At 43.2% G+C, this 27,791-nt stretch overlaps 1 protein-coding gene across 1 annotated transcript; it reads right to left on the bottom strand.

Annotated features, from left to right (window-relative positions):
• Positions 1-14,080: 14,080 nt before the first annotated feature.
• LOC138795277 (hatching enzyme 1.2-like) lies at positions 14,081-27,580 on the bottom strand. The gene is made up of 13 exons (XM_069974269.1): positions 27,515-27,580; positions 27,378-27,399; positions 26,844-26,915; positions 26,313-26,396; positions 23,172-23,306; positions 22,965-23,082; positions 20,048-20,226; positions 19,292-19,373; positions 17,038-17,165; positions 16,545-16,654; positions 16,068-16,293; positions 15,796-15,914; positions 14,081-14,134 (listed from the first exon to the last, which is right to left on the bottom strand). The coding sequence occupies exons 1-13, from the start codon at positions 27,578-27,580 to the stop codon at positions 14,081-14,083; spliced, it is 1,395 nt and encodes a 464-aa protein (XP_069830370.1).
• Positions 27,581-27,791: the final 211 nt, after the last annotated feature.

The following is a 27,791-nucleotide window of genomic DNA, read 5'->3' as shown; positions in this document are numbered from 1 at the left end:
ACTGCCAATTCTGATAGTCTATTCCCTTCTATTTCAAATTAAATCACTGCCCAAAGGAATATGCTAAAACTTAACGTTTATTTATTAATTGATAAAATACTGATCATCAAATGTGAGGGGTGATACAAAAACAACCATCACCAAAACCCCCCAAAAAAGCAAAAGAATAAAGAAGAAAGGCACACACAGTTTAGTGTACCAACAGTCCAGATTCATTTATGCCAGTGATATTCCTGGACTTACATATCCACGTACCTACGTGATATAGGAAACAGAAAGACACAATGGATGGGGGTCCCTGTCCTATTTAAGATGATGCCAGTGACTCGGGGCAATTATTGATGGACGTGTGGGGCGTCTAGGGTGGGTGTGTCTGCCTGGTCCTCTCTCTGGTGTCCTATTCTTTACCTGCCCTAGGCAGAGTTATCGTCCTAAAAAGGACGGCCCGCACCGGATCCTGCCCTTACTCCTGTAAGTACCTCTATACTAGTGTGGCTGACTGTCTCACTAAAAGTCCCTAGACTGACTAAATCCACTAATGACAGGGTATATACACAAATATATGTATTGGATATATAACCACGGTCCCGGACGAGACAAGATGTCACAGTGAGGAGTATCACAGTAGGTACTATAAGGGAGAGGGAGTACTCTGGTACGTATGGACAACTACTAAATGATACAAATTCCACAGTACATGTTACTACAACGGTATACCTGTTATTTTCACCAAAATGATAAAGCACATGCACTGTGTAAACCAATGAATTGCTACAGATGTAAAATAATTTCTGTCATATTGAAGATATGATACAAAATGCAATAAACAGAAATTATAGAAAAAATCTGCCACTCAGACTCTCCATGTATGAATATATAACAATAAAATATACTCATCTCCGGTTCGAGCGGCAGTGCGGTCTCAACGCGTTTCTTACACCCCCATAAATCATCAGGAGACCAAGTCGGGGGTCTTGATGCAAGACATCTGTGCTCAGGATAGACGTGATGCCATGATGAGTGCTGTCAGGCGTCTATATCTCCCTGACTTACCGCGCTCCTTTTTGTATCTAAGACTCCTCCTACCAATATCGCTATTGGTCGCTAATTTGCAAGGTATCCAATGAGAAAGACACAACCCGTGTGCGGGTTGGCATAGCCGGCGCACGCGTATAAGACTAATCCATTGATGTCATACATCGCAGCGCAGCTGGTTCAAAGTACGTTAAGTGTGTTTTGCTTACCCGCGCCTGCGCACATCATCCTCGCCCAGATACACAGGCAGTGCGTCTGCACGGTACTAACAGCCGGCCCGTAATTATAACAGCCGACTGTGACCTGCAGGTACCGGCGCATGCGCAGGCACACGCATTGCCGTCTGGAACATGGAAGTGCCAGCACCTGCGCAGATAGGTATTATCGGTGAGTGCGTATGGCGATGGATTATCCGCTGACTGAATGTCTATGTGTGCATAGTCTTTGTGCAGCATAAACGCACGCGTATCAGTAGTTTATCCCACTATGATATTAACGCTTCGCTAGTGATAAGATATGTGTATCCATAGTCGATCGCGCTGTGATGTTAGCGCTTCCATAATAATGATGATATTCTCTGAGATGATATTGATGATACTCTCTGAGATATTTCTATACACATGCTCCAGCGTTGTCACTCATCATCATGTGATTAGATAGTGAGATACTAAATCTATGTGATACCCTGATAGTGATAATTGTCCGATCAGTGATAAATAAATGGTGTCCCACCCAACAAGTTGTCATATGGAACAATTCCATAAATATACCATGGTAATCAACCATGTAAAAGATGAAGGATCTGATATACTAGACCCATGATAAATAAGTGTGATGCATTTTAATGCTGATAACACTTTTACAAAAGGATCAATCTACAGCAGTTCGCTACCTAAATAGCAGAAAGATTTAGTACGGAAAAGCTTGTATATATAGGGGCTGATATCCAGAGAATTAGATATAACATCCGAAAGACAAGGCTTCATTGATTCCAAATGGTGGATATGTCTTACACCTATATATCCATTGTAATTCTTTTTGCAATAATCTCTTGTTGAAATCACCTCCTCGTTTGGAGGGTCTGACAACTTCCAAAGTTGCAAAAGTGATGGTTCTTGGATCGCCATTGTGTTTTTCAATTATGTGTCTAGCCAGTGGTGTATCACGCTGGTGTTCGATATCATTGATATGTTCGCACACTCGTCTCCTCAATTCCCTATAAGTTTTCCCAATATAGTCCTTCGGGCAAGAGCACTGTGCCATATAGATAACACCTTTGGTACGGCACGTTGCTAGATCTCTTATAGTAAACTGTTGTCCAGTAGTGGAGGCTACGTTGACCTTGGTCTTCCGTATAAAGTTACAGGCTTTGCAGCCACTGCATCTATATTGACCTATTGTTTGTCTCTCTAACCACGTTTGTCTTTTTTCGGGACCTTGATAGTGACTATGCACCAAACGGTCCCTAAGACTTCTCCCTTTCCTATAGGTAATCAGGGGGCGATCAGATATTATTTTTTTGAGACTTTGATCCGCAGCCAATATTCCCCAATGTTTGGTCAGGATATGGCGTACCTCCTGTGATAGATCATCATAGGTCCCTATGATTCTGGACAAATTTTCAGCAGTGACGTCCTTTGGTGTCAATAATGAATTACGCCTTTTGTCCCTTGCCATTTTAAATGCGTCCTTCAGGACTTCGTTGGGATAACCCCTTTCAAGAAACCTCCTTTGTAGATCTTTGGCCTGTTTATGAAACTCAACCTCAGACGAACAGTTGCGTCGTACCCGATAATATTGCCCCTTGGGAATGCCCCTCTTAAGGGAAAATGGGTGATGGCTATTCCAATGTAACAAACTATTGGTCGAGGTGGGTTTTCTACACAATGTAGTAGCCAAAACCCCCGTTGGATCTTTGTAGATCAGAATATCCAAAAAGGGAAGCCTTTCTTTATGGATTTCTGACGTGAATCTCAGACCTAGATCATTATTATTCAATGACCCCAGAAAAGCCATAAAATTACTCTCACTTCCCGACCATAGGACAAATACATCATCGATGTATCTAGTCCACAGGATGATGTGACTTGACCATGGTGTGTCCTTGGCTGGGAAGACTAGGGTGTCTTCCCACCAGCCCAGGAAGAGGTTGGCATAGGTGGGGGCACAAGGGCTCCCCATTGCCGTCCCCCTGAGCTGGTGGTACTGTTTCCCATTGAAAAAAAATAATTCCGTGTGAGAACAAACTCCAAGAGCCTTCCGATAAATTCATTATGTGCCTGTAGTGCTCTCCCCCGAGTTTTCAAAAAATGATTGACTCCCTGGAGACCCTTCCCATGTGGGATTGAACTATATAGGGCCTCCACATCAATACTTGCCAGCCATGTGGAGTCATCAATGGAGATTCCTTCTATCTTGCTCAGAAGGTCGTTCGTATCCCTCGTATACGAGGGAAGTGCCGTAACGAAGCCTCGCAAATTTTGATCGATGTAAACGCTGACCCCTTGTGTCAGGGAGTCTACTCCGGACACAATTGGTCTGCCTTTTAAGGGGTTAACCCCTTTGTGTATTTTGGGCAAACAATAGAATGTAGCCAACTGTGGAGTTTTGGGGCACATAAATTCATATTCCCTTTGATCAAGCCTAATCGCTTGCCTTCATCAAGAATTCCTGCCAGCTCTTTCTTGAATATCTCGGTTGGATCCGATGCAAGTATCCTATAGCAGTCTTGATCTCTAAGGATTGTTAAACACATATCCTTATACATCTCATGGTCCATAACTACCAGGTTGCCTCCCTTGTCGGAGGGTTTTATTATGATTGAGGCATCCTTTTCCAACGTATTTAAGGCAATCTGTTCATTTCTTGGTAGGTTAAACCTCTCATGTCCAGTAGGGGGATTTTTGGCGAGTATCTCCAAGTCATGGGACACTAGCTTCAAGAAGATGTCGATACTGGTTTGGTCTGAAATAGGGGGCATGAGGGTACTCCTTGGTTTAAGGTTAGTGAAAGGACCTTGTCCAGGAGCTCTTTGTGATTCCTCATGCAATGCCTCCAGAGCTTGTAAGCCAGCCAATTCTTCCTCAGATATTCCCAGTTCTAGACATTGTTTTCGGTTGTGGAAGAAGAAAAACCTGTGCCATTTCAATTTCCTACAGTACAAATGTAGGCCTTTAATCCACGTAAATAGATCAAATTTAGTAACTGGCACGAAAGATAGTCCCTTCTGTAAAACCAATGTTTCATCCCCGGTTAGTATCCTAGATGATAAATTTACGATTTCCATCCTTCCCCCCTGCCTCCCCTCCGATTCCTGAGGGGGTACGGGGGTTCCTGGTCCAAAAAAGGAGATGAGGATCCATAGGATGATGATCCCCTTCCTTGTCTCTGCCATCTTCCACCTCTTCTACTTCCCCTGTTGTAATTACCTCTGACTCTACCCCTATTGCCACCTCGTGGTAAGGTCCACTTACTGGGGTCTATTGTCACAAATCTTCTTGAAATATTTACATCCAGAATTGATGCTTATTAATGGGAAAACTGTCATTTTTTCTCTTTTACCAGACCTTTGAAATTAGGTACAAAGGAGGTGACTGCTCCCAGTAGTATATAGCCCCCTGCGCTCCCCTAGTAGTATATGGACCCCTGTGCACTCCCCCAGTAGTATATAGACCCCTGCTTTGTGCTCCCCAGTAGTATATTGTCTTCTTGTGCTCCCCCTCCAATATAGCATATAACATAAAAAAAAACTAACACTTATACTCACCTGGGTCCAGGCACTGCAGCGGTCACAAGAGGCTGCTCTCCCCTTGTCCTGGCGCCGGCGCTCCAGTGACGTCACTCGAGCCCCAGCACCAGAGACAGATCGGCCTCTTGTGACAACTGCAGCCACAAGAGTGACTGATAGGGAGAGAGCCAATGGCTCCCTCTCTGTCAGTGCTGCTGCACGGTAATTATGAGTGCTCGTTACAAGCGCTCATAGTTACTGTGCAAAGTGAAGCTCAGTATACAGGTGTCCGGACAGCTGGCCTTCGCGGTCCGCGTTTGGACTGTGGTCCGCCAGTTGAAGACCCCTGGTATGTAGTGTTACTGGTTATCACTGATATCATGTTTTATATAGTCATAAGAGAAACAGATTGCTGAACTCAGGGAGACCAGCCAAACGACAACACTGCCGGCTGCTAGTGAAAGCGCTCAATGCAGTGAAGTCCTAGGTGCATTGACCCCTGGGAAACATGAATATGCAAAAGAGGAGTCCATGGAGCCTCATTGAAGAGTCTCAGAACACAGGACTAGCCAGATATCCCTCCGGGAAGGACTCAGCCAAGGGGCAGCTCCTGTTAGGAAACCACCAAATCCACCATATTAAGTGGCCCTATAAGTCAGTGTAATGACAAGGGATAAACCAAGGCTAGGTAACCATCCACATACAGCTGTTTCAGGGTGTTGCCCCTCATCAGTGTGGAGCAGGATTCTGGCTAGGTGGAAGCAATGCCTAGTAGAGCCATAAGAGAAACAGATTGCTGAATTCAGGGAGACCAGCCAAACGACAACACTGCCGGCTGCTAGTGAAAGCGCTCAATGCAGTGAAGTCCTAGGTGCATTGACCCCTGGGAAACATGAATATGCAAAAGAGGAGTCCGTGGAGCCTCATTGAAGAGTCTCAGAACGCAGGAGCTGCCCCTTGGCTGAGTCCTTCCCGGAGGGATATCTGGCTATTCCTGTGTTCTGAGACTCTTCAATGAAGCTCCACGGACTCCTCTTTTGCATATTCATGTTTTATATAGTGTTACCAGTTATCACTGGTCTCATAGTATATACTGTACTGATGTCTGGATCATTAGTCAGTCTATTATGTGGCAAGTAATGGGCTCTACACACTATAATGGAACCCATCTACTGCAATAGGTGCTGAGACAGGTGAGTGATGATCCAGCCATTGTTGGGGGTCTCAGCACTGAAACCCTGGATGATCAACCCTTTTAACATGTCAGTCTGACAATGTTTTAATGACCATGCTATGCCTTTCATGGTGGACATTAGGCCTTATTCTAGCCTACACCTTGTAGTTTACTACAAGAAAAAGAAAGTCCTGTCAGGTTGATAGGTGTCCCTGCTTCACTTTAAAGGGTATTCTCATATGAGTGTTTTTCTTAGGCTGCAGTTACACGTTCCATGTTTCGCACAGAACATGGACATGAAATCCCTGTAACAGACTTCTCCCCCCACCCGGGCAGCATCTGTGATAAGATGCTGGGAGTGGGGGAACTGTACAGATATGCGCCGTGCTAAAATGACAGCGCCACACGGCTGATATCTGTACAGTTCCCCCGCTCCCAGCATCTTATCACAGATGCTGCCCGGGCGGGAGGAAGAACTCTGTTTCAGGCATTCCACATCCATGTTCTGTGTGGAACACAGAACGTGTGAATGCAGCCTTACTGTACCAGGAATCATGAAGTGATAGCAGTGTTAAGCTGAATTTCTGCAGGTAGGAAAACCCCTTTAATACAGCCATGTGAAAAAGACTAGAAAAGCTGGGTACTTTCCCAGGATTCTACATAGCACCATTTAGTTGCAGCAAGAAGGAAAAATTCTAGTGTGTCTTTTGTTGGGGTTTGGTTCTCCAGAGTTGTTGTCTGAGCGTTTTGTGTTTATATTGTATAAAGCACCCTTGACCATCTCTCGAGGGCTTTCAATGCATTTTTGTTGTTCCCATATTGGAATTTTTTCAGTAAAAGGTGGCCGTCTATTTAAAATGCAAAAAGAAAAAAATAAATAAAAGAGAGCCTGTGGAGCATCATTTATGAGTCTAGAAACACAGGACTAGCCACATATCCCTCTGGGACGGACCCAGCCATGGGGTGGCTCCTGTAGGGAAACCACCAAACCGCCATATTAAGTGGCCCTATAAGTCAATATAGGACCAAGGCCAGGTATCCACTGTATCTGTATCTGTATCTGTAGCTGTATCCACATACAGCTGTTTTGGGGTGTTGCCCCTCATCAGTGTGGAGCAGGATTCTAGCTCGGTGGGAGTAATGCCTAGTAGAACCATAAGAGAAACAGATCGCTGATCTCAGGAAGACCAGCCAAACAATAACACTGCCGGCTGCTGGTTAAAGCGCACAATGCAGTGAAATCCGAGAGACATTGCTCCCTGGGAAACATGACTATGAAAAAAAAAAGAAAACCTATGGAGCCTCATTTAAGAGTCTCGAATTACAGGACTGGCCAGATATCCCTCCGGGACGGACCTCTGGAATGGTCTATTAAAAATGATAGCTGTAAATTATGATTAGGATCATTATTGGCAGCTGTCATTATCAATAGATGAAGGCCTTTTTCTGCTAAATGATAGACAAGCGGAACAAGCTAAATGGGACAAGCGAAACTTCAACCGAGTCTGCTGCGCGGCCTCCACTTGAAATTTCCTTCCGTGTTCTGTAGTATGAACGTACAACATAAATCCAACAGTGAGTGTTTAGCCCTCCACCATATGTCACCACAAGGAAATTGAAGTACTACCATTACATGGTTCTTATTAAGCATTCCTTAATAAAAGGCTTATAATTGGTGGTCACAAACAGGGCAACCGCTTTATTAATTCCTAGCTGCACCAGCACGTTATTGAACATCCTGGCGTCGCTAGGGGCGTACAGAGGGGGGGTCGCGCGGCAACCCTGCTCTAAACTGCCGCTATCCTGGGTGCTATATGCAGCCTGGGACTGTGGCTATTAGTTAGCATGGTCCGATCGCCGTGCCCACTAATTAAGTATTTAGATGCAACTGTCAAAGTTGACAGCTGCATCTAAATACTTGCTGTGCCCCATACCTGGAGGTCTAGTGAGCGATCCCCACATCTGTCCTGGGCTGGGGTCTGCGTTGTAATGGCGCTGATCCCGGCTCGACACTCTATTGCTTTCGGCTGCAGGAGCTGAAAGCAATAGAATGCCTATCTCATGCATTTATGCAGTATATCTATAATGCATAGATCTCAATGAGAGATAAGTGTACTTATACTAGAAGTCCCACAGGGGGACTTCTAGTATGTGTGTAAAAAAAAAAAAAAAATGTTTTTTATTAATAGAAAATCCCCTCCCCTAATAAAAGTTTGAATCGCCCCCCCAATTTCCCCAATTTATAAATAAATAAACATGTTTTGTATTGCCGTATGCGAAATCGCCTGAACTATTAAATTATCACATTCCCAATCTCGCACGGTAAACGGCGAAAGCGTAAAAAAATTCCAAAATGCAAAATTGTGCATTTTTGGTTGCATCAAATCCAGAAAAATTGTAATAAAAAGCGATCAAAAAGTCGCATATGCTCAAACAAAGTACCAATAGAAAGTACAGATCATGGCACAAAAGAATGACACCTCACACAGCCCCACAGACCAAAGGATAAAAGCTTTATAAGCCTGGGAATAGAGCAATTTTAAGGAACATATGTTTTTTTTTAAAAAGGTTTTAATTTTTTAAAAGCCATCAAATAAAATAAAAGTTATACAAGTTACACATCGTAACAACTTGAGGAACATGTATAACAAGTTAGTTTTAGGGCCCTATTCCAGCGGACGATTATCGTTCAGATTATCGTTAAATCATTTGAATCTAAACGATAATCGTTCGGTTGAAATGCAGTTAACAATTAACGACCGAACGAGAAATCGTTGACCGCTTCATAAGACCTGGACCTATTTTTATCGTTGCTCTTTCGCAAATTGTTCGCATTGAATAAGACATTGTTCGGTCGTTCGCAGTAGATAAGCGAAGAAATAGCGGAGAAAAAACTATCGCAAATACGATCATAAGTAACGATTATCGTTCCATGGAAATGAGTGAACGTTTTCAGGTCTTTCGCAATAGCGGTCGTTTGAGATCGTTAATCGGTAACGATTATGCCAACGATAATCGTCTGGTGGAATAGGGCCCTTACTCTAGGGCGAACAGCGTAAAAACAACCCCATCACAATAAAAAAAAAATTGTTTGGTTTTTTTTTTCAATTTAATTATAAACACATATAATTTTTTTTCTGGTTTATAAACACATATAATTTTTTGTCTGCCATTCCAAAGTTCAATTAGTGGCGCAAAAAAAAGGGCTCATCTGGGTTTCTAGGTGGAAAAATGCAACTGCTATGGCCTTATATACACAAGGAGGAAAAAACGAAAGCGCAAAAATGAAAACATGCTGTGTCCCCTAAGGGTTAAAACACAGTACTCTAATAGGATATTAGAATATTTGAACCATGACAGACATACCGATAAAGAGAATAAAAGCATTATTTTCTGAATAAAAGTCTTTTTACACATACCTAAATGGTTACTAACCATGAATCGACTACCATAAATCAATAGCACAAGTAGCTTTGTAATATACCTTATTAGAGAAAAATGCCTCTTTTAAAACTTATTAGGATTATTATTTTACCTCTTCTCCTAACCTCATCATTCATTCTGCAAAAGACTTCCATAAACCCATCTCAAAAAACATCAGGTTACAGCTCCACATAGAAGTTTTTGAAGAGGAAAGATGTTAGGAGGGAGCTGTGTGTCAGTGTGGTGTGCCTTGTGTAGGAGACATCATAGCAGCTAGTCTTCACCCACCAGTTCAGGGACTACTGAAAATTGTAGATGGGGTCTGCACAAGTTATATGTTGGGTAGACATACTGCTATCATCCTCATGTACACACAAATCTCATCCTGGAAAGCATGTAGACTATTTAGGGTATTTTAGAAAATCAAAGCACTAATAAAAACATCAAAATAATACAAACATTGTAAATTAAGATGGTTACATTGGCACTGAAGAAACATTAACACTAGGTACAAAAAAATAAAAAGGCAGGGTCCATATTTGTTCTTCCAGATCCTGATTTTCTTAAAACGATCATGTCGATCTTGCTTATCTTTTTCTTGGCACTGTAATAGATGACACAAATGTTCAGGTTAACAGGAGGATTTAGCCACTAAAATCACCACCAGCTTCTTAAAGGGGTTGTCCAGCGAAAATCTTTTTCTTTCAAATCAACTGTTTTCCTAAAGTTATATAGATTTGTTATTTACTTCTATTTAAAAATCTCAAGTCTTCCAGTACTTATCAGCTGAGACACAGTGCTCTCTGCTGACATCTCTGGCCGAGACAGGAACTGTCCAGAGCAGCAGTGGTTTTTGTTGAAGTATATGCAACAGCTTCAGCTTATGTTGGAGGACTTATGTTATACAGACAGCAGGTGGCGCTGTGTTAAGTGTTATTGTCTTTTATGTGCATTGCTCTGCTTCATGTTCTCTCTGTTACTCTCTCTCTTGTATCCTCCATGTTGAAAAGAACACATGTTAAGATTGTTATGGTTGCTGTGTATCTCCAGTATCTACAGTGTCACTTTTGTTGAAGGATTAAAGGATGGTGTGATGACTACATTGGAATCAAGAACAGAACAGGAAAGTGACAGTAATGAGACTACCACTGCATCCTCTGAACAAATGGTTGAAGTCAATACAAACCCAAATACCATGAGTGAGATGACACAACCGATCTCAGATACAGAACCAAGGCGTTCAATTAGAGAAAACAAGGGTAAAGCACCAGTGGGTCTCTCATGCAAGGCGAGTACAGTTAGCATTCATGAACCCGAATCCTGGGAAGAAGTGTCCCAGCTTCCGGACAGGGAAGCCAGTAAGTGGATAAAGGCAGCAAAAGAAGAAATTAAATCTTTGCATGACACTAAAACGTGGACGCTGACAGAACTGCCGAGAGGAAGAAAAGCTATTGGCTGTAAATGGACTTTCAAAGTTAAATACAATGCTGAAGGTACCATTGAACAATATAAAGCAAGACTAGTTGCCAAGGGATACTCTCAAAAATATGGAGAAGACTACGACGAGACATTCGCTCCAGTGGTTAAACACGCTACAATCAGAACTTTGCTCTCGGTAGCAGCTACCAATAAGATGCAGGTGAAACATTTCGATGTAAAAACAGCGTTCTTACATGGTGAATTAACTGAAGACATTTACATGGAACAACCGCCAGGATTCAAAGATGACCAAAGACCAGACCTGGTATGTAAACTTCAGAAAAGTATATATGGTCTGAAACAGGCAGCCAGAACGTGGAATGTAAAATTAAGTGAGGTCCTTACCAATGAGGACTTTCAACGGAGTAAGGCAGACCCCTGCCTGTATACAAAGAGACTGACAGACAGATGGATTTTTGTGCTTATTTATGTGGATGATCTTTTAGTCTGTTTTGAGCGAGAAGGGGATGAAAAAGGAATACTACAAACCTCGAATCTGAACTTGGAGACCAAAGATCTTGGAAATATAAGCAACTATCTTGGCATTCAGATCGAAAGGAAGGAAGATGGGAGTTTTCTTCTAGATCAGAAGCACAAAATTCAGGAAGTAATTGACACTTTTGGATTGGAAGATGCAAAAGCAGTGAAGTCTCCCATGGAAACCAATAACCTGAAGAAAATGAACAATCAAAGTACTTTGCTACCGAATGATAACCAGTATAGAAGGGCCATAGGAAAATTGCTATATATTGCCACAGCTACAAGACCTGATATCGCAGCAGCCGTAGGAATTTTATGCAGAAAAACCTCAATGCCAAGTCAGCTGGATTGGAATGGCGTAAAAAGAGTCATACGCTATTTAAAGGGAACCCTGCACTCTAAGCTGAAGTTACCAGCAAGTAACAAATGTAACCTGATAGGATATGTTGATGCTGATTGGGCTGGAGACCCAAGCGACAGAAAATCCACCAGTGGCTATCTGTTACTCGTTTCAGGTGGTGCTGTCAGCTGGGCTAGTAGAAAACAGCTGTCTGTAACACTTTCATCAACAGAAGCAGAGTATGTTGCAGCAGCACATGCAAGTCAAGAAGTTATCTGGCTACGACAACTGTTGGTAGATTTGGGTCAACAACAGTTGGAACCGACAAAGGTTTTTGAAGATATGCAAGGGTGTCTTGCACTTGCACAGATGGAAAGAGTCAACCCAAGAACCAAGCATATCGATGTAAAGTTTCATTTTCTGAGGGATCTTCAAGAACAAGAAGTTCTGGAATTACAGTACTGCCCAACGGAGGAGATGCTCGCGGATATGTTTACCAAACCTCTAAGTGCAGAAAGACATTCTAGGCTCATGAAGAAGCTGGGCCTACTGGACGAAGCCTTAGCTGTTGAGAAGGGGTGTTGAAGTATATGCAACAGCTTCAGCTTATGTTGGAGGACTTATGTTATACAGACAGCAGGTGGCGCTGTGTTAAGTGTTAATGTCTTTTATGTGCATTGCTCTGCTTTATGTTCTCTCTGTTACTCTCTGTCTTGTATCCTCCATGTTGAAAAGAACACATGTTAAGATTGTTATGTTTGCTGTGTATCTCCAGTAAAGAACACAACTAATATACTTCCACAAATGTCTGTGTGCTGATACTTCAACTCCATATAGCTGCAATCTGCAACAGTTTTCTATGGGGATTCATAGAAAACTGAGACAGAGTTCCTTTCTCGGCCAGAGATGTCAGCAGAGAGCACTGTGTCAGACTGAAAATAAACCAACATTTCCTTTAGGACATACAGCAGCTGATAAGTATGGGAGGACTTGAGATTTTTTAATAGAAGTAAATTACAAATCTATATAACTTTCTGACACCAGTTCATTTGAAAGAAAAAGTTTTCGCTGGACAATCCCTTTAACAACAATAGAGAACCTAGTGATTTGGCAGCTGTTTTTGGCAGCACTCATAGAGAATGGAGCTGCGTGCATGTGCAACCCACTGCACCATTCTAACAGAAGACTGAAGTTCACATTCTTGAGATCAAGGGGGTCCAACAGCTTGGGCAGATAGTTGTCCACTGTCCTGTGGATAAGTAGTAACTTTTTTAGATGCGTAAACTTTGTCTTCTACCCGTTCTGCAAAGATTGATGCAAGGAAACTTGGTCCTACATGGCAACCATCTGGTGTCCAGCAAATTCTGTGCACAAGCCATTTTGTGATGGACAGGACTTGTGCACGGAACTTGCTGGGAGTCTGACGGTTGCCTCAGCAACTGTACCGCCCAGCGTTACATTTATCTCCCCTCACCGATCTTTGTGGAATAGATGGGAGACCAACTGTGGATGTACACTTTAAGTCTATGTTCACACTATGTAAAAGTACGGCCGTTGTTGCCATCAGCAACAACGGCCGTACTTTATGCAGTGTGGAGCATTGCCTACATTTCTACGGGATCCTGGTCAGAGCGTGTACACATCGTATACGCTCCGGCCGGGATCCCGTGCGGCGCTGCAAATAACTGACATGTAACCTACAACTAAAAGATGCTGGACAAAATACTAAATTTATCAAAAAACTTTATTGTTACATACAGAAATTTTCAGTTTTCAGCGAAAAAAAATTAATTGCGGCCGTAGGAAACCCTGTCAGTTCACACAATGAAGCGAGCCTCTTGCTTCAATGTGTGCTGTGGGAGGTTCTGATGCGGGTGCGCGCTGATGCGCCCGCATCAGAACCCTGCGGCCAGAAAAATCATCCGGCCGAGCTTATACGTAGTGTGAACATAGCCTTAGGGTGTCGATTTACCAATATAACGGTACTCTTTCAGCCAATAGGTTGTTAAATATGACACTTTATCTTAAAATCCTTTAAATGTTGCATACCTTTTATGCATATATATTAACAAATATAATTTGTGCTTTAAATCCATAGTTGTCTGTAGTAGACCCACTGTGAAAGTGTAGAACCATTGTATTTCCAGTAGACATGATCGGAGGAGAAATGTTATCAAGAAATTTGCAGAACGTGCCAAGGATCGGAGAGAGTTTTGTTGGTCCATCAATAACCTTCAGATACTCATCGGAGCAATTGTCTGTTTCGTGTATCCACAAGATCTGGAAGTTTAAAGACACCTAAAAAGAAAATAAAAAAAAGATGCCTGTTTGAGCCAGGGAGCAGTGGCGACATTGTACCATTTGTATGTAATGTTTTTTTTTTTGTTTGCTTGTTTTTAACTGCTAACAATAATATATTTGCTTAAAAGTAATCTGCCACCAGGTTTATGCCACCTTTTAATGAGGGCAGCGTAAACTAGTGACAAAAAAGCTGAACAGATCGGTGTATAACTTATATCATTCTGTTCAGCCGTTCTGCTAATATGCAGGAGAATATGATTCATGCCACACCCCTCCCCCGCCCTCCAGCTGCTGACTGACAGTTGACTGACTATACACAGCATGGATAGATAACTGCCAAGCAGCAGCTGGTGGGCGGAGTTTCCTGGAGCTCATGAATATCCAGGACTACTGGGCTCATGCACATAATGGAGAGGACTACTTATCGTCCATGTAATTCAGGAAGATATCTCCGAATCAGCTGCACAGAACAATGTAAGTGATACATCATTCTGTCACCAGTGGATGTTTCCCTTAGATAGGACAACCTAAACCTGCTGACAGAGTCTCTTTGAAGGGGTTAGCCAGAGATCAACCTTTTTTTTTTTTTTTTTTTTTTTTAAGACATTTATGCTCAGACAGGGAGCAAATAAATAAAAAAAAAAAAAAAAAAAACCTTTTTCATTGCTGCCACCACTGTCATAAAGCCCCTGGTCCCCAATCTGGTACACCTCCAGGATTGTGGTTGACACAAGTCATTGCCTTCTCAGCCAGTCAATGGCTTGTGCTGACGCAGATTCCGAGGAATGCTCTGTAACAGTGGTGGCTAGTACCACATCTTTTTAAAGCCCCTATTCCATGGGTCGTTTACAGGAGCAAACGAGCGCTCTCAGCACTCGTTTGCTCCTCGTTTCCCGCTTGCTGCCGCCGCTATTCAACACGGCTGCAGCGAGCGGGTGAGTGCGGGAGGGGCAGCGGGGAGGGGGGGCTGCCCGGGTGATCGCTGATCGTCCGGGCAGCCCATAGGATATAGCAGGGTCTGCTGCCGATGCTCCTATTCAACGGAGCGACGGCAGCAGATCGCTGCTATATCAGTCGCTTGTTTTTCAACATGTTGAAAAACAAGCGACTGCAACGATCAGCCGACATGAACGATGTCAGCTGATCGTTGCACTCTATTCCGATATCGGCCGAATACGGACGATAATCATTCCGTGGAATAGGGCCTTTACTAGGCACAGCACCATTCTTTTGGTAAGTCACACACACTACATCTAAAGGCCCTATTACACGGAATACGGTCGATAATCATTCTGTGTAATAGAAGTCAACGATCAGCCGACATGAACAATGTTGGCCGATCGTTGCTATTATCGTTTGTCTTTCAAAATGTTGAAAGACAAATGACTTAAATAGTAGCGATCTGCTGCCATCGCTCCGAGGAAGACTGCCATCTGCTATGGGCTACCCGGACGATCTAGCGATCACCTGGGCGGCCCTCCCTGCACTGACCCGCTTGCTGTCGACACGCGTAATAGCGGCGGCAGCGAGCGGGGAAAGAGGAGCAAGTGAGCGCTCACACTGCTCGTTTGCTTCTCTGTCGCCCCGTGTAGTAGGGGTTTAAGTCCTGTTCAAGTACCAGTAACACCGAGTTTTATTACCAAACACAGCCAGGGCCAAAAGTATGAAGCTATGCCTGGTAAACAGCGAAGAGAGCCCTTGAATCAGCTGATCGGCCAGGGATATGCCTGGGTGAGGATAGGTCAATCGATATAATGATAGGTCATAATATTAATACATAGCAAGGCAGTGAGCTGTTAGCCGTTCTGCATAGTAAATATGAGTGTGACCACTCACCTTGTATCCTTTGGGAGCAATGATGCTGTACACAACATCTACATTATTAGGATACTTTAAAGGATAAAGTGGATTTGTCACTATTGAGTTATTGGTCACAAACGTTCCTCCGTATCTCACTAAATGAAAAGAAAGTCATGTCACCAGGCTTGCTTTGAATTCATGTTAAAATTCCAATAAAAGTCATGGTAGCATCGGTCGGGAAGAGCACTACTAGAAATTTGAAACCATACGCCACCATTTCTCAATGAAAGTTAGAGAAAGTCCATTACCTGTTTTATATTGAGCATTAAATCTGAACAGTGCCGAAGGATTGCTGTTCACAATCTCTATGAGCATGAACTCTCCAGACGAAACCAGAGGGGGAATGTTCATGTTTCCGCAGGTCCTATCCAGCAGGACAGAAGATGATTGGCTAACTCCATCATAGATTTTAATGTAGGAATCATTACAGTCAGGAGATAATGGTATACTGACGCCGACCAGTTGAAGGAGAACCTGGAATGCACAAGATGAAGGGAAATTCTAGCTACTTTCTTGAAAAAATAGTGCCACCCTCTGTCCTCAGGTTTTATGTGCTATAACTTCTTTTACTTCATTGAGCTGCAAAACCCTCACCCAAACTTAGAGGTGCTGTTTGTGGAAGAAAGCAGCCATGTTTTGTTGTTGTAAGCCTGGATAACACCTTTAACATTTAGTATCTTTTATGGTCATGGGTTGTATCATGCTGGTAATTATTTACTACGTACCTTCAGGGTAGTTTGGATGAGATACAGGCAAGTGGTTGCTCCTTCATTCGAAAAGACTGAATAATAGGCAAAACCTCCCGATTCTCCAAGAAACTTTCTTCTACACAAATCTGAAATAAAGACATCAAATCAGATTATAGGGTAAAAAAAAAAAAAAAATTGTGACTTTTAAGCCCTTGCTAAGAACACCCAAGAATGCTCCCGACTCTCCCATAAAAGGCTCACTTTTGGTGGGGGTTTGCATAGACTCTTTTTCTTTTCCAGGACTGTCCCACCAAATCAACAAGTATGAGGCAGTCGGTGATCTTTTTATACCTAGACCTGTATCTATGACAATGCTCTACGTCTAGAGGAAAATAGGTTCTGCCGTTATCCCCCACAGGGATTCTTTACTGTAAGAGCCGTGAGACCATGGAACTCTTTGCCACATTATGGTGTGATGGCCGACTCATTACCCAAGCTGTCTAGATTTCTGGTCCAGGGATTTACTTACTGCAGTCATAGACGTGATTGATCTTCATTACATCCAGATTATTCATGCCTATTCTCTGTCCAAGATGCATCTTGGGATTTTTTATAGCAATCATTGATGGGCTGCCATATACATCGCTGTAATCTTTCCTATAAGAGATGGTTGGTCATTAGTAATAAAACTTGCAATAAGTAATGAGTGACCAATCAGGTTCTTTCCAAATTTTACAAAAAAACTGAAGTCTTTTGTATTTTACCTAGGGTTTTGCTAAACAGCCATGCATACACTGAATGCCTTTCCACAGATGTATAATAATATTCCCACACTCCCTGCTCCTGCCTGTAGCAGGTCATTATATGGTCACTAGAGGCTGCAGACTAAGGGGTGAATTTATGAAGACCGGTGTACATGTATGCCGGTCTTAAATTAGGCTCCACCTCCCCACCTCCTTTTTCCCGCCTCTTAGTGAATCCGGATGCTCGAACCTGCACCTGGTGTACCAAATTTATGCCTACAGGCATAAATCATTCTGGTGGCATGGGAGGAGGTCACACCACCTTGCCACCCCCCCCCGCCCTTCCCAGGGGTCCCCCTGCCCGTCCAAAGGGCGGACGGGGCATACGACAGGCGTACACCAGGGAGAAGGGGCAAATCTGTTTATTGTTAGCATGAAATTGTTCACCATATTACACAGAGCGATGGTCGTTACCACAATCGTTTACTTAGGAAAAGAATGAATGATGTGCAATTACACTGAATGATTAGTGAAGGAATGCGGAACTACAGCGAACGAATGTGGAATTACAACGAACGAATACCGATGATTTTATGGTCAGATCTAGATCAAGGACACACAAACGATTTTTCGATCATTGCCTGCAATTACACAAATGATTCAAACGATATAATGATGTTCCACACAATAATTGTCCCATGTAATGCTGCGTTTACATGGAACGATTATCGTTCGAATTTTCGCAATAACGATCGCATTTGAGCGATAATCGGCTTGTGTAAAGACAGTGAACGATCAAGCGACGAGAAAGAAATCGTTCATTTTGGTCTTTCAACATGTTCTTAAATTATCGTTGGTCATTCGCAGATCTCTTCATGTAAAAACAGTCTTTCAAAGATTCAAGAGATGGGCTTAAGTGATCTTAAAAACAATCGCAATAATGATTTTTCGAACAATTTATTTGTCTAAACGCTGATCGTTATAAAAAAACAAATCGTTGCTTCAAAATCATGAAACGGTCGAATTATCGCTTTGTGTAAACATACCTTAATAGGGCCCTATTTACACGGAGAGATAATTTGCTGAATTAGGCCGATTCGTCAGATTATCACTCTGTGTAATAAAGACAACGATCAGCTGAGGACAATGATTGGCGACTGATCGTGTCCTTTGGTCCTGACTAAAAATCATGAATGTGTAAAGAAAATAATAAACTACTGTATATACATACCTCTTCACGCTCCCCGATGCTTCTGCAGCCGCCAGTGGAACTTCAAAGCTGGTCTATGAAGGGACAGGCTGCTCAGCCAACCACTGTCCGAGACGGGACCGCCGCGACCAGTGATTGGCTGAGCGGCCTGTCACTTCTGAGACAGGTTCTGAAGTTCCACCGACGGCTGCGCACATTGCGTAGAAGCCAGGAAGACAATGGGGAGCTGGCAGAAGCAATGGGGAGCATGAAAAGGTATGTATATAGTTTATTATTTTACACTTAAAGCAAGCACAATTGCTGTACAATTATCAAGCTGTGTAATAGGCTTACTAACCGATCTAGCAGATTGGTTTACATTACTGATTGGGCCGTGTAATATAAGCTTAGGACACTTGTCCGGGCTTGGTCACGGGCAGTAGTAGGGTGTAGATGAGTAAATCACTACACTCCATTGAGGAGAGGCCAGCAATCACCAACCATGGTGAGTCACCACTGCGTACAGTGTTTGAATGGTCTTTCCTGGTTGTTGAGACCAGGTACCAGGAAGTGGAGATCAGTGGGGAGTCCGGCACCCTCTTAGCAGAGGCAGCAGAAGACCAGTGAGGTGAGTACTATTTTTTTCTTTACTATCGTTTTAAGCCAGTCCAAAATTTTTTAATCATTTTATCCCAGCAGACAACCCCTTTGTGTACCAAATAGAATGGCTTTCAGTTAGCAAATTACTATAATCCGTACCACTATGTGGTTACAGAATACATGGTTCCTCCCGCTTTAAAGACCCAAAACCAATCTACATATTTATTGCTCTACCTTTGTTATCTACTTACGAGTCAAAATGCATGATTGAGTTGTAGCCATAGGGTAGCTTAAGGGTATTCCCTGCATCAATTTCAAAATTGCTCCTATCATCTGTTTGTGAAAAATAAATAAATAAATCATGTAAAAAATTGCTCTAGGTTTAATATGTAATGTTCTTTATTCTTACTAGTGGTGGTCTTTAAAATCACTGTTCCATTAGGCTAAGGGCCCTATGACATAGTGGGATTATTAGCAGAACAGGCCTTACATCACTCTTTGTAATAGGGCTGGAGATCAGTCAATGAGTGACCAAATGCTCGTTTGTTGGCTGATCGGGTAATTTTGATTGGACACAGCTGGTGTAACAGGAGACGTGTGACCAACATCTGACTGAAGGAAAGGAACGCACAATTGGCTAGCCGTGTTATAGGCTTGCCAATCTAATCAGAGACATCTGTGCCGGAGGCTCTGTTCGGGGCTTCTGTCACAAATTTTATTCGGCAAGGGCAAACAGAGTCAGCAAGAAGGCTGCACAACATATACAAAGGGCACCTAGCAGACCCTGTGATGTTAATGGGATCTATCAGGTTAAGTTTGTACAGACCTCCACCCAAGAATAGACATTTCATAATGCATGTGCTCCGCATGCGATCAAGACCAACATGTGGCTCTCGATCCATTGGTTGGGAAGACTGAATTACCAAATCCTTCACATCGGCAATATCTCATAGTCTAAAGAAGAAAATATCTGGGGAATAGAGAAGAAACCAGATTTAAGGACTTACCTGGAGAAATATTGTCCCATAAGACTTTAATATACTGGTCTCGGTCATTTCTGGTGTGCTCATGGAAGAAACCCAGCACGTGTATGAGTTCATGTTGTATGAGGGGGTATTTTATACAGCCAGGAAAATCTAGGCTTACTATCTGTCCACGTCCAATTTTGCCAATATACGACCAACACCTTGAAAAGAAAACTGTGTCAATACAAACTCCATATTGGTCCATTTATTTTTGAACTTTATGATTCAACAATTTTAGTGATTTTCCACTCTTGGTGGTTTTGGAGGCTTGAAGTGTCAACAAAAAATGACTTATTGCTAAAATAATGTTTTTATGTTTAACCCCTTAGCGACCCATGACGTATCTGATACGTCATGGTGCCGGGACCCCGCTCTGAACGGCGCTGATCCCGGCTGACACGTGCAGCCGGGCAGTGCCTCTATTAGCCGGCGCGGGTCCCGTTGCCGCGCCGGCTAATTAAGCCTCTAAGTGCAGCTGTCAAACCTGACAGCTGCACTTAGAGGCACTGCGCCGCACGTCCCTGGTGTCTAGTGGGACGGATCTCCCCCCCGCGATGCGATCGCGGGGGGGAGATCCGTTTTTCTGTCCGTGCCGGGCCTCAGCGTCGGAATGACGCTGATCCCGGCTCGGCAATAGATTGCTATGGCCTGCAGCAGGCCATAGTAATCTATGACCGATCTAATCGATCTTTGCTGTGTATATACACAGCATTGATCTCTATGAGAGATCAGTGCTTTGTATATACAAGCCCCCCAGGGGGGCTTCTAGTTACAGTAAAAAAAAAAGTAAAAAAGTGTTTTTATTAATAAAAAATCCCCTCCCCTAATAAAAGTCCAAATCACCCCCCTTTTCCCATTTTATAAATATAAATTAATAAATAAATAAATAAATAAACATATTTAGTATCGCCGCGCGCGTAATCGCCCGAACTATTAATTAATCACATTCCTGATCTCGCACGGTAAACGGCGTCAGCGCAAAAAAATTCCAAAGTGCAAAATCAAAAAATCAAAAAATCAAAGTGAAATCAAAATACCGATAGAAAGAACACATCATGGCGCAAAAACTGACACCTCACACAGCCCCATAGACCAAAGGATAAAAGCGCTATAAGCCTGGGAATGGAGCGATTTTAAGGAACGTATATTTGTTAACAATGGTTTGAATTTTTTACAGGCCATCAGATACAATATAAGTTATACATGTTATATATCATAGTAATCGTAACGACTTGAGGAACATGCATAACAAGTCAGTTTTACCATAGGACGGACGGCGTAAATGCAAAACTCCCCGAAATCAAAACAAATTCGTTTTTTTTTTCAATTTGACAGCGCAATTGATTTTTTCCCGGTTTCGCAGTATATGTTATGGAAAAATAATGCCTGTCATTACAAAGTACAATTGGTTTCGCAAAAAATAAGCGCTCATATACGTCTCTAGGTGAAAAAATGCAAGCGCTATGGACTTTTAAACTTAAAATGGAAAAAGCAAAAGCGCAAAAACGAAAATAGGCTTTGACCTTAAGGGGTTAAAGAATTTTTGGTGACAATTTTTCTAATTTCCCATTTTTCTATCTATATTATAAAAAAAAATCTTGCCGTTTTCATTCTCACCACTGGAGCTAAAACTAAGCTGAGACATCGTGTTCTGTCTGTGGTGATGAGAGGAGGGTGCTGTATTGCAGCGACATGTGACACCAGTAGATACAGTAGATAACATCAATACAAGACAATAGCAGCTCCCTGTGGAATGACCTTTTCAAAAGTCACAGAGCACTGCTCAATGATGTTTGACATTCATCTCAAGGGGACAGTCTGTCTATTGTTGTCTATGTCCATGAGTCTTGCTGTAAAGGTTGTCACTAAATGCTGTTAAGAACAGCTCAGGCAACATGGCAGCCCCCATGACAATGTTTAAAAAATGAGATAAAAAAAAATAATAGTCAGAAAATAGAAACAGATTAGAATAAAAGAACAAGTTTTAGTAACTGATTCTAATCAGTAAAAGAAAATTAAGGTGACACATGCCTTTTAGTTAATAATTTTCGATACATAACATTTCATGCATAATTGGGGGTCTAAGAGGTGGGCTAAATTGTCTTAATTCTGGCTTTTAAAATGTTATGCTATTGGGATGCTACAAAAAACTGTTCACAGTCAGGGTTGTACTTGCCCCTGCTCAGAGGTCCCTAACCTTTCATTACCTATTGCCAGCAGCAGGGGTTTGGTGTAACATTTATGCCAAAAATCACTGTGTACACTGTATGGATACACTGCACTTTATCCAGCTGCTTAGGCTGGGTTCACACTGCGTTTTTGCAATCCTTTTTTTCAGCCGTTTTTTGCAAAAAAAACGGATGAAAAAAACAGATGGATTTGTGTGCATCCGTTTTTCCATTGACTTCCATTGTAAAAAGAATGGATCAAAATGGATCCGTTTTTTTTTGACGGACACAAAAACGTAGCTGACATTACTTTTGTGTCCGTTAAAAAAAACAGATCCCTTTTGATCGTTTTTTTTTTTTTTTTTTACAATGGAAGTCAATGGAAAAGCGGATCAAAACGGATGCACACTAATGCATCCGTTTTTTCCATCCGTTTTTCATCCGTTTTTTGCAAAAACCGGATTGCAAAAACGCAGTGTGAACCTAGCCTTAGTGTACTGTGCAGGAGCAGGGATTCCTTCCTTTCACAGGAGTCCCCACTGCTGCACATACTTTACTGGTACTCATAGGGCACTCAAGGCTCCTCCGAATCTGAATAGGAATCTGACTCCGAAACAAATCTACCAGATCAGACAAATTTCCGGAGATTCACCCATCTCTACTTCTAAGCAAGTATGTGCCACTCAACAAAAAAAATTGCAAGCCAAGTTGGTGGTGATGAAATATCATACCCTCCTGCAGAGCTGATGTCAATGTAGTCATCTTCAGTGGTTCTGTTGACAAACTTCACACAGGTCATCACCTCAAATTCTTTCATGACCTTTCTGACGTATGATTTTTCAAAATTACCTGAAACCAGAAGAACAGTGTTTCTGGGGGGGCTAAAATATTTGCAAAATTGTCCTTGTACAAGTATTTGAGGTAATAAGGACACTTACCATACTGGCTACTAAAAACGAATGGGACTGCAACAAATCCGTTGGCAGATTTTTTCCAGAAACATTGAGTACATGGCATTACACTGCGAGAAGTCCAAGAAACTATGTCACCACCATAAAGCCAGTCAGAGAAATCTGAGAAAAGGAAGGACAATTACTAAGAAGGGGTTTTTGTGGGACTTTGGTTGAAAATGCATGGTAGAAAGAAGGATGCACGCTAGTATGCCAACAATCTTAGTGAAGACTGCTTAAAGGGGTTGGCCACTTTATAGTAAAATTGCTCAGTGTACAGTATTAATAAGTGTACTCACTGTATATACTGACAGCAGCTCCCTGTGTACCTCATAGAGCTAATATCAGACTCCCCTCCCAGGGCTGTCTTAACAGCATTATGGGCCCCTGGGCAGAGGTGCGATTTGGCCCCCAGACCCGGCTGCCACCATCAAACCCCCCCCCCCCCCATCTATGCAACCCCACCCCTAGCCAGTACAATTACTTACAATAAAAAATACAAATTTATTGTTAAAGGGGTGCTCCAGCATGGGGGCACTTTCTGGGGGGGACCGGGGAGGAGGTGGCTGAAATAAAAGACCTCTACTCACCTCCCCGGTTCCAGCGGCGGGTCACTCATCGCGACGCTCCGGTCTCCGGTTCCCGGCCGCTTCCTGGTGTCTGACGCCGCCCAAGACGCTACGTCTCAGGGCAGCTCAGCCACTCAGTGAAGGAGGTGGGATCCGAGCGGACTTCAAACGGATCCCACCTCCTTCACTTAGTGGCTGAGCGGACCTGAGACGTAGCGTCTCGGGCGGCGCCAGACACCAGGAAGAGGCTGGGGACTGGAGCGCCGCGATGAGTGACCCGCCGCTGGTCCCCCCCAAAAAGTGCCCCCACACTGGATAACCCCTTGAACATAAACTTTAATTCACAAAACAGTCTCTCAGCAGCACAGCACACATACCCCAGCACACATAGCATACCCCAGCACACATACCCCATTACACATAGCATAGCACAACACACATGCCCCAGCACACATAGCATAGCCCAGCACACATACCCCAGCTCAAATACCCCATTACACATAGCATAGCACAGCACACATACCCCAGCACACATAGCATAGCCCAGCACACATACCCCATTACACATAGCATAGCACAGCACACATACCCCAGCACACATAGCATAGCCCAGCACACATAGCATAGCCCAGCACACAGCATAGCACAGCACACATAGCACAGCACACATACCCCATTACAAAGCACACACTCATAACTTCATAGCACAGCACACATACCCCATTACACATAGCACAGCACACATACCCCATTACACACAGCACACATACCCCAGCACACATAGCCCATTACACAGCACACACTCCTTACTTCATAGGACAGCACACATACCCCATTACACATAGCACAGCACACATACCCCATTACACACAGCACACATACCCCATTACACATAGGACAGCACACATACCCCATTACACATAGGACAGCACACATACCCCATTACACATAGGACAGCACACATACCCCATTACACACAGCACACATACCCCATTACACATAGCACAGCACACATACCCCTTTACACACAGCACACATACCCCATTACACACAGCACACACTCCTTACTTCATAGCACAGCGCACTCAGAAGAGAACACTTACCCCATCGTATACTCAAGAACACTCCCACTCTGATGCTCTATCCCGGGTGAGGGCTCGGGGGGAGGGGTTGTTCTACTGCGTCCTCCGAGGGGGGGGGGGGCGAGGAGTGCAGGCCACTCTACTGCCCGGGTGGGGGAGAGCAGACTCCAGCAGCTGTGCACGTGCACGGTGGTGCTCTTCTCTGCACTGCACAGGTCCTGTGTGCCGGGGCTAGGAGCTCGGGCGGCGGCTGTAAGGCCACCAAACTCCTGCTCACTTAGGCACCGAGGAAATTGCAGAGCGTGCGTGTGTACCTCAATGTATCCAGCCGCAGCCTGCTTGCTTTAATTGATTAGGGGACGTTTGGCTTCAGAGATCTTTATAAGCAGCCCCAGGCCCCTGTTTAAAAACCTTGCTTGGCAGGGAGCAGCGGCCGCAGCTGGCCCCTCTCCTCCTCGGGGCCCCGGCTGCACATGCGATAGGTCTGCCACTGGGGCAGGGGCCCCCTAGGACGCAAGGGCCCCCGGGCAGCCGCCTACCATGCCCAATGGGTAAGACGGCCCTGTCCCCTCCTCCAGGCTGGGCTGCCCTGCTCTGTGGTGTTTTGGTCCATAAGATTGCTGACATGGAGGAGCATGTGACCAGGCCCCACCCCCAGTGTCCACCACTGAGCCTGTAAATGTCTATGGAGGACACGGGACAGGGCCTGGTCACATGCTCCTCCATGTCGGCCATTTTGTAGACTGAAACAAAACAGAGCAGGGCAGCCCAGCCTGGTGAAGGGGAGTCTAATTTTAGGTCTATGAGGTACACAGAGAGCTGCTGTCAGTATATACAGTAAGTACACTTACTAATACTTTGTACTGTCCCATTTTACTATAAAGTGGCCAACCCCTTTAACATACAATACAATACTTGGACATGGAATAAAGATTTGAAGAATATTTGCACTACCTTGGATGCTTGGATGTAGAGATGAGCGAACCTCAAGCATGTTCGAGTCCCTCCGAACCCGAACTTTCGGCATATGATTAGCGGTGGCTGCTGAAGTTGGATAAAGCCCTAAGGCTATGTAGAAAACATGGATATAGTCATTGGCTGTATCCATGTTTTCCAGACAACCTTAGAGCTTTATCCAACTTCAGCAGCCCCCGCTAATCAAATACCGAACGTTCGGGTTCGGATGAACTCGAGCATGCTCGAGGTTCGCTCATCTCTAGTTGTAGAGAGTTTTGATGGGTCAGAGTGAAGATGACAGAGTATGTAAGTTTATGTGAAGCCCTCAGCCATGCACTTCTGCCTGCTCACTTATAGCGATCAGCAATTGCTCAGACACCAACTGATCAAAAAATTGACCTGCCTCTACAACATGTTCAAAAAAATTTTAAGTGGCAAAGACACTAAAAATAGCCCCCCAAAAAGTTATGTTTGTTAATAAAAAGCTACAATTTCATTAGAGGACATTTTGCAGATGTTACCTTCGTTTTCTCTCCTGATAATGTCAACTATATCTTCTTCTTCTTCTCCTCCTATAAGGATCTCAGAAGGATCGGGGTTCGTGGCTGAAGAGGAAAGAGAAAAAACCGTTAGAACATGGTGCAGACACAAGTGTTTGTGGCTCGTTCGTGAACTGTAACCTGTCCAGTCACCTGATTGGTGAAGTGCTATCAATATCTATCAATTTTTTGGGAAACTACCGCTGGCATTTTTGTGCCAAAACCAGAAGTGGATTCAAATGGGATGAAAAATTTTAGGAGAGGACTTCTGTTTTCTGTTGCATCCTCTTCTGGTTTTAACCCAAAAACTGCAGTGATGTTTAAAAAGAAAAAACAAAAAACTGCTGTATGTGATTCCAGCCTCAGTGGTGGGATGTCATCAATAGATAGATCATCAAAGTAACCCATGATCTCTTTACACTTAGTAATAATTGTTTATGTTTTTTTTGATTGCTTAAAATTATACATTTATCAATTTAAAAAAAATTTCAATTTCTGTCGCACAGATCTTACCGTTGTTCACTTCACTAGTTGTCCCCAGGTCATCAGTAAGAACAGGGTCATCAATAAGAACAGGGTTATCGGCTGATGAGGAAAGAGAAAAAGTCAAGTTTTATAATGTGTATGTATTTCGTCTACGTAACCTGTATGACAGGGCTTGCAGTAAAATAGAGTCAGGAAGAGGCAGAGAAAGCTTGAAGTAAATTAGTAATGTCAGTGATATTGCAAGTTGGGGATACTGAAAACAACCATACTGATGGGTATTAGAGATGAGTGAATCTCTAATGTACGTATATGTATGTTATGTATTTGTGTAAGGCAACTCAAAGTATTGTAGAATAGAGTCAGGAAGAAGCAGAGAAAGCCTCCAATAACTGTGTAACGGTAGACTTAGTGTGGGCGAGGATGGAAAAAACAAAAACAACAATGTTATCGCTGAGAATGGAAATCATGAAAGAAAAAGAAAAAAAAACGCACAACAAATAACAGCGAGAAAAGAGAAATGGAACTGAGAGAAGAAGTGGTAAGAATGAACTCTTTACTTACTAGGCTCATCATCATTGTCGGTCTGCAAAGAATAAAAGAGACAGGTTTAGAGAAAATAAAGAGAGCGCTGAGTACAGGTCTGTCCACTCTCCTGTTGGAGAAGATTATAGTTTGGGGACTTGAGGATCAAGACTCACCAAGAGAGGTATCGCCCAGCTGAGAGAACAGCCAACTACACACAGCAGGAGGACTCGGAGCTCCATTATCATGTAGAATACTTCTCTGTCTTCTGTTAGTTCATGTATAGGCAGCATAGGCTCTATATAGGCCCCCAACCGGGTAGTACTGGCCAATCAGCACAAAGACGTGATCATATAAAAAGCACTCCCCTTTTTATTATATAGAGGTTGCATCCCCTTTAATCATATAGAAAGCACTCCCCTTTTTATTATATAGAGGTTGCATCCCCTTTAA

This window comes from Dendropsophus ebraccatus, chromosome 6 (genome assembly GCF_027789765.1).
Source record: "Dendropsophus ebraccatus isolate aDenEbr1 chromosome 6, aDenEbr1.pat, whole genome shotgun sequence".
NCBI classification, from domain to species: Eukaryota; Metazoa; Chordata; class Amphibia; order Anura; family Hylidae; genus Dendropsophus; species Dendropsophus ebraccatus.
Note: the sequence above shows the minus strand (reverse complement) of the source record. Positions and strands in the feature narration are given on the sequence as shown.

What these genes read in the sequence shown, in the direction of transcription:
- LOC138795277 (XM_069974269.1), bottom strand. Translation starts at nt 27,580, where the DNA reads ATGGAGCTCCGAGTCCTCCTGCTGTGTGTAGTTGGCTGTTCTCTCAGC. An exon ending in GCTGGGCGATACCTCTCTTG is followed by an intron (nt 27,400 to 27,514) that starts GTGAGTCTTGAT and finishes TATTCTTTGCAG; the next exon opens with ACCGACAATGATGATGAGCC. An exon ending in CGTTTTTAGTAGCCAGTATG is followed by an intron (nt 23,083 to 23,171) that starts GTAAGTGTCCTT and finishes TTCTGGTTTCAG; the next exon opens with GTAATTTTGAAAAATCATAC.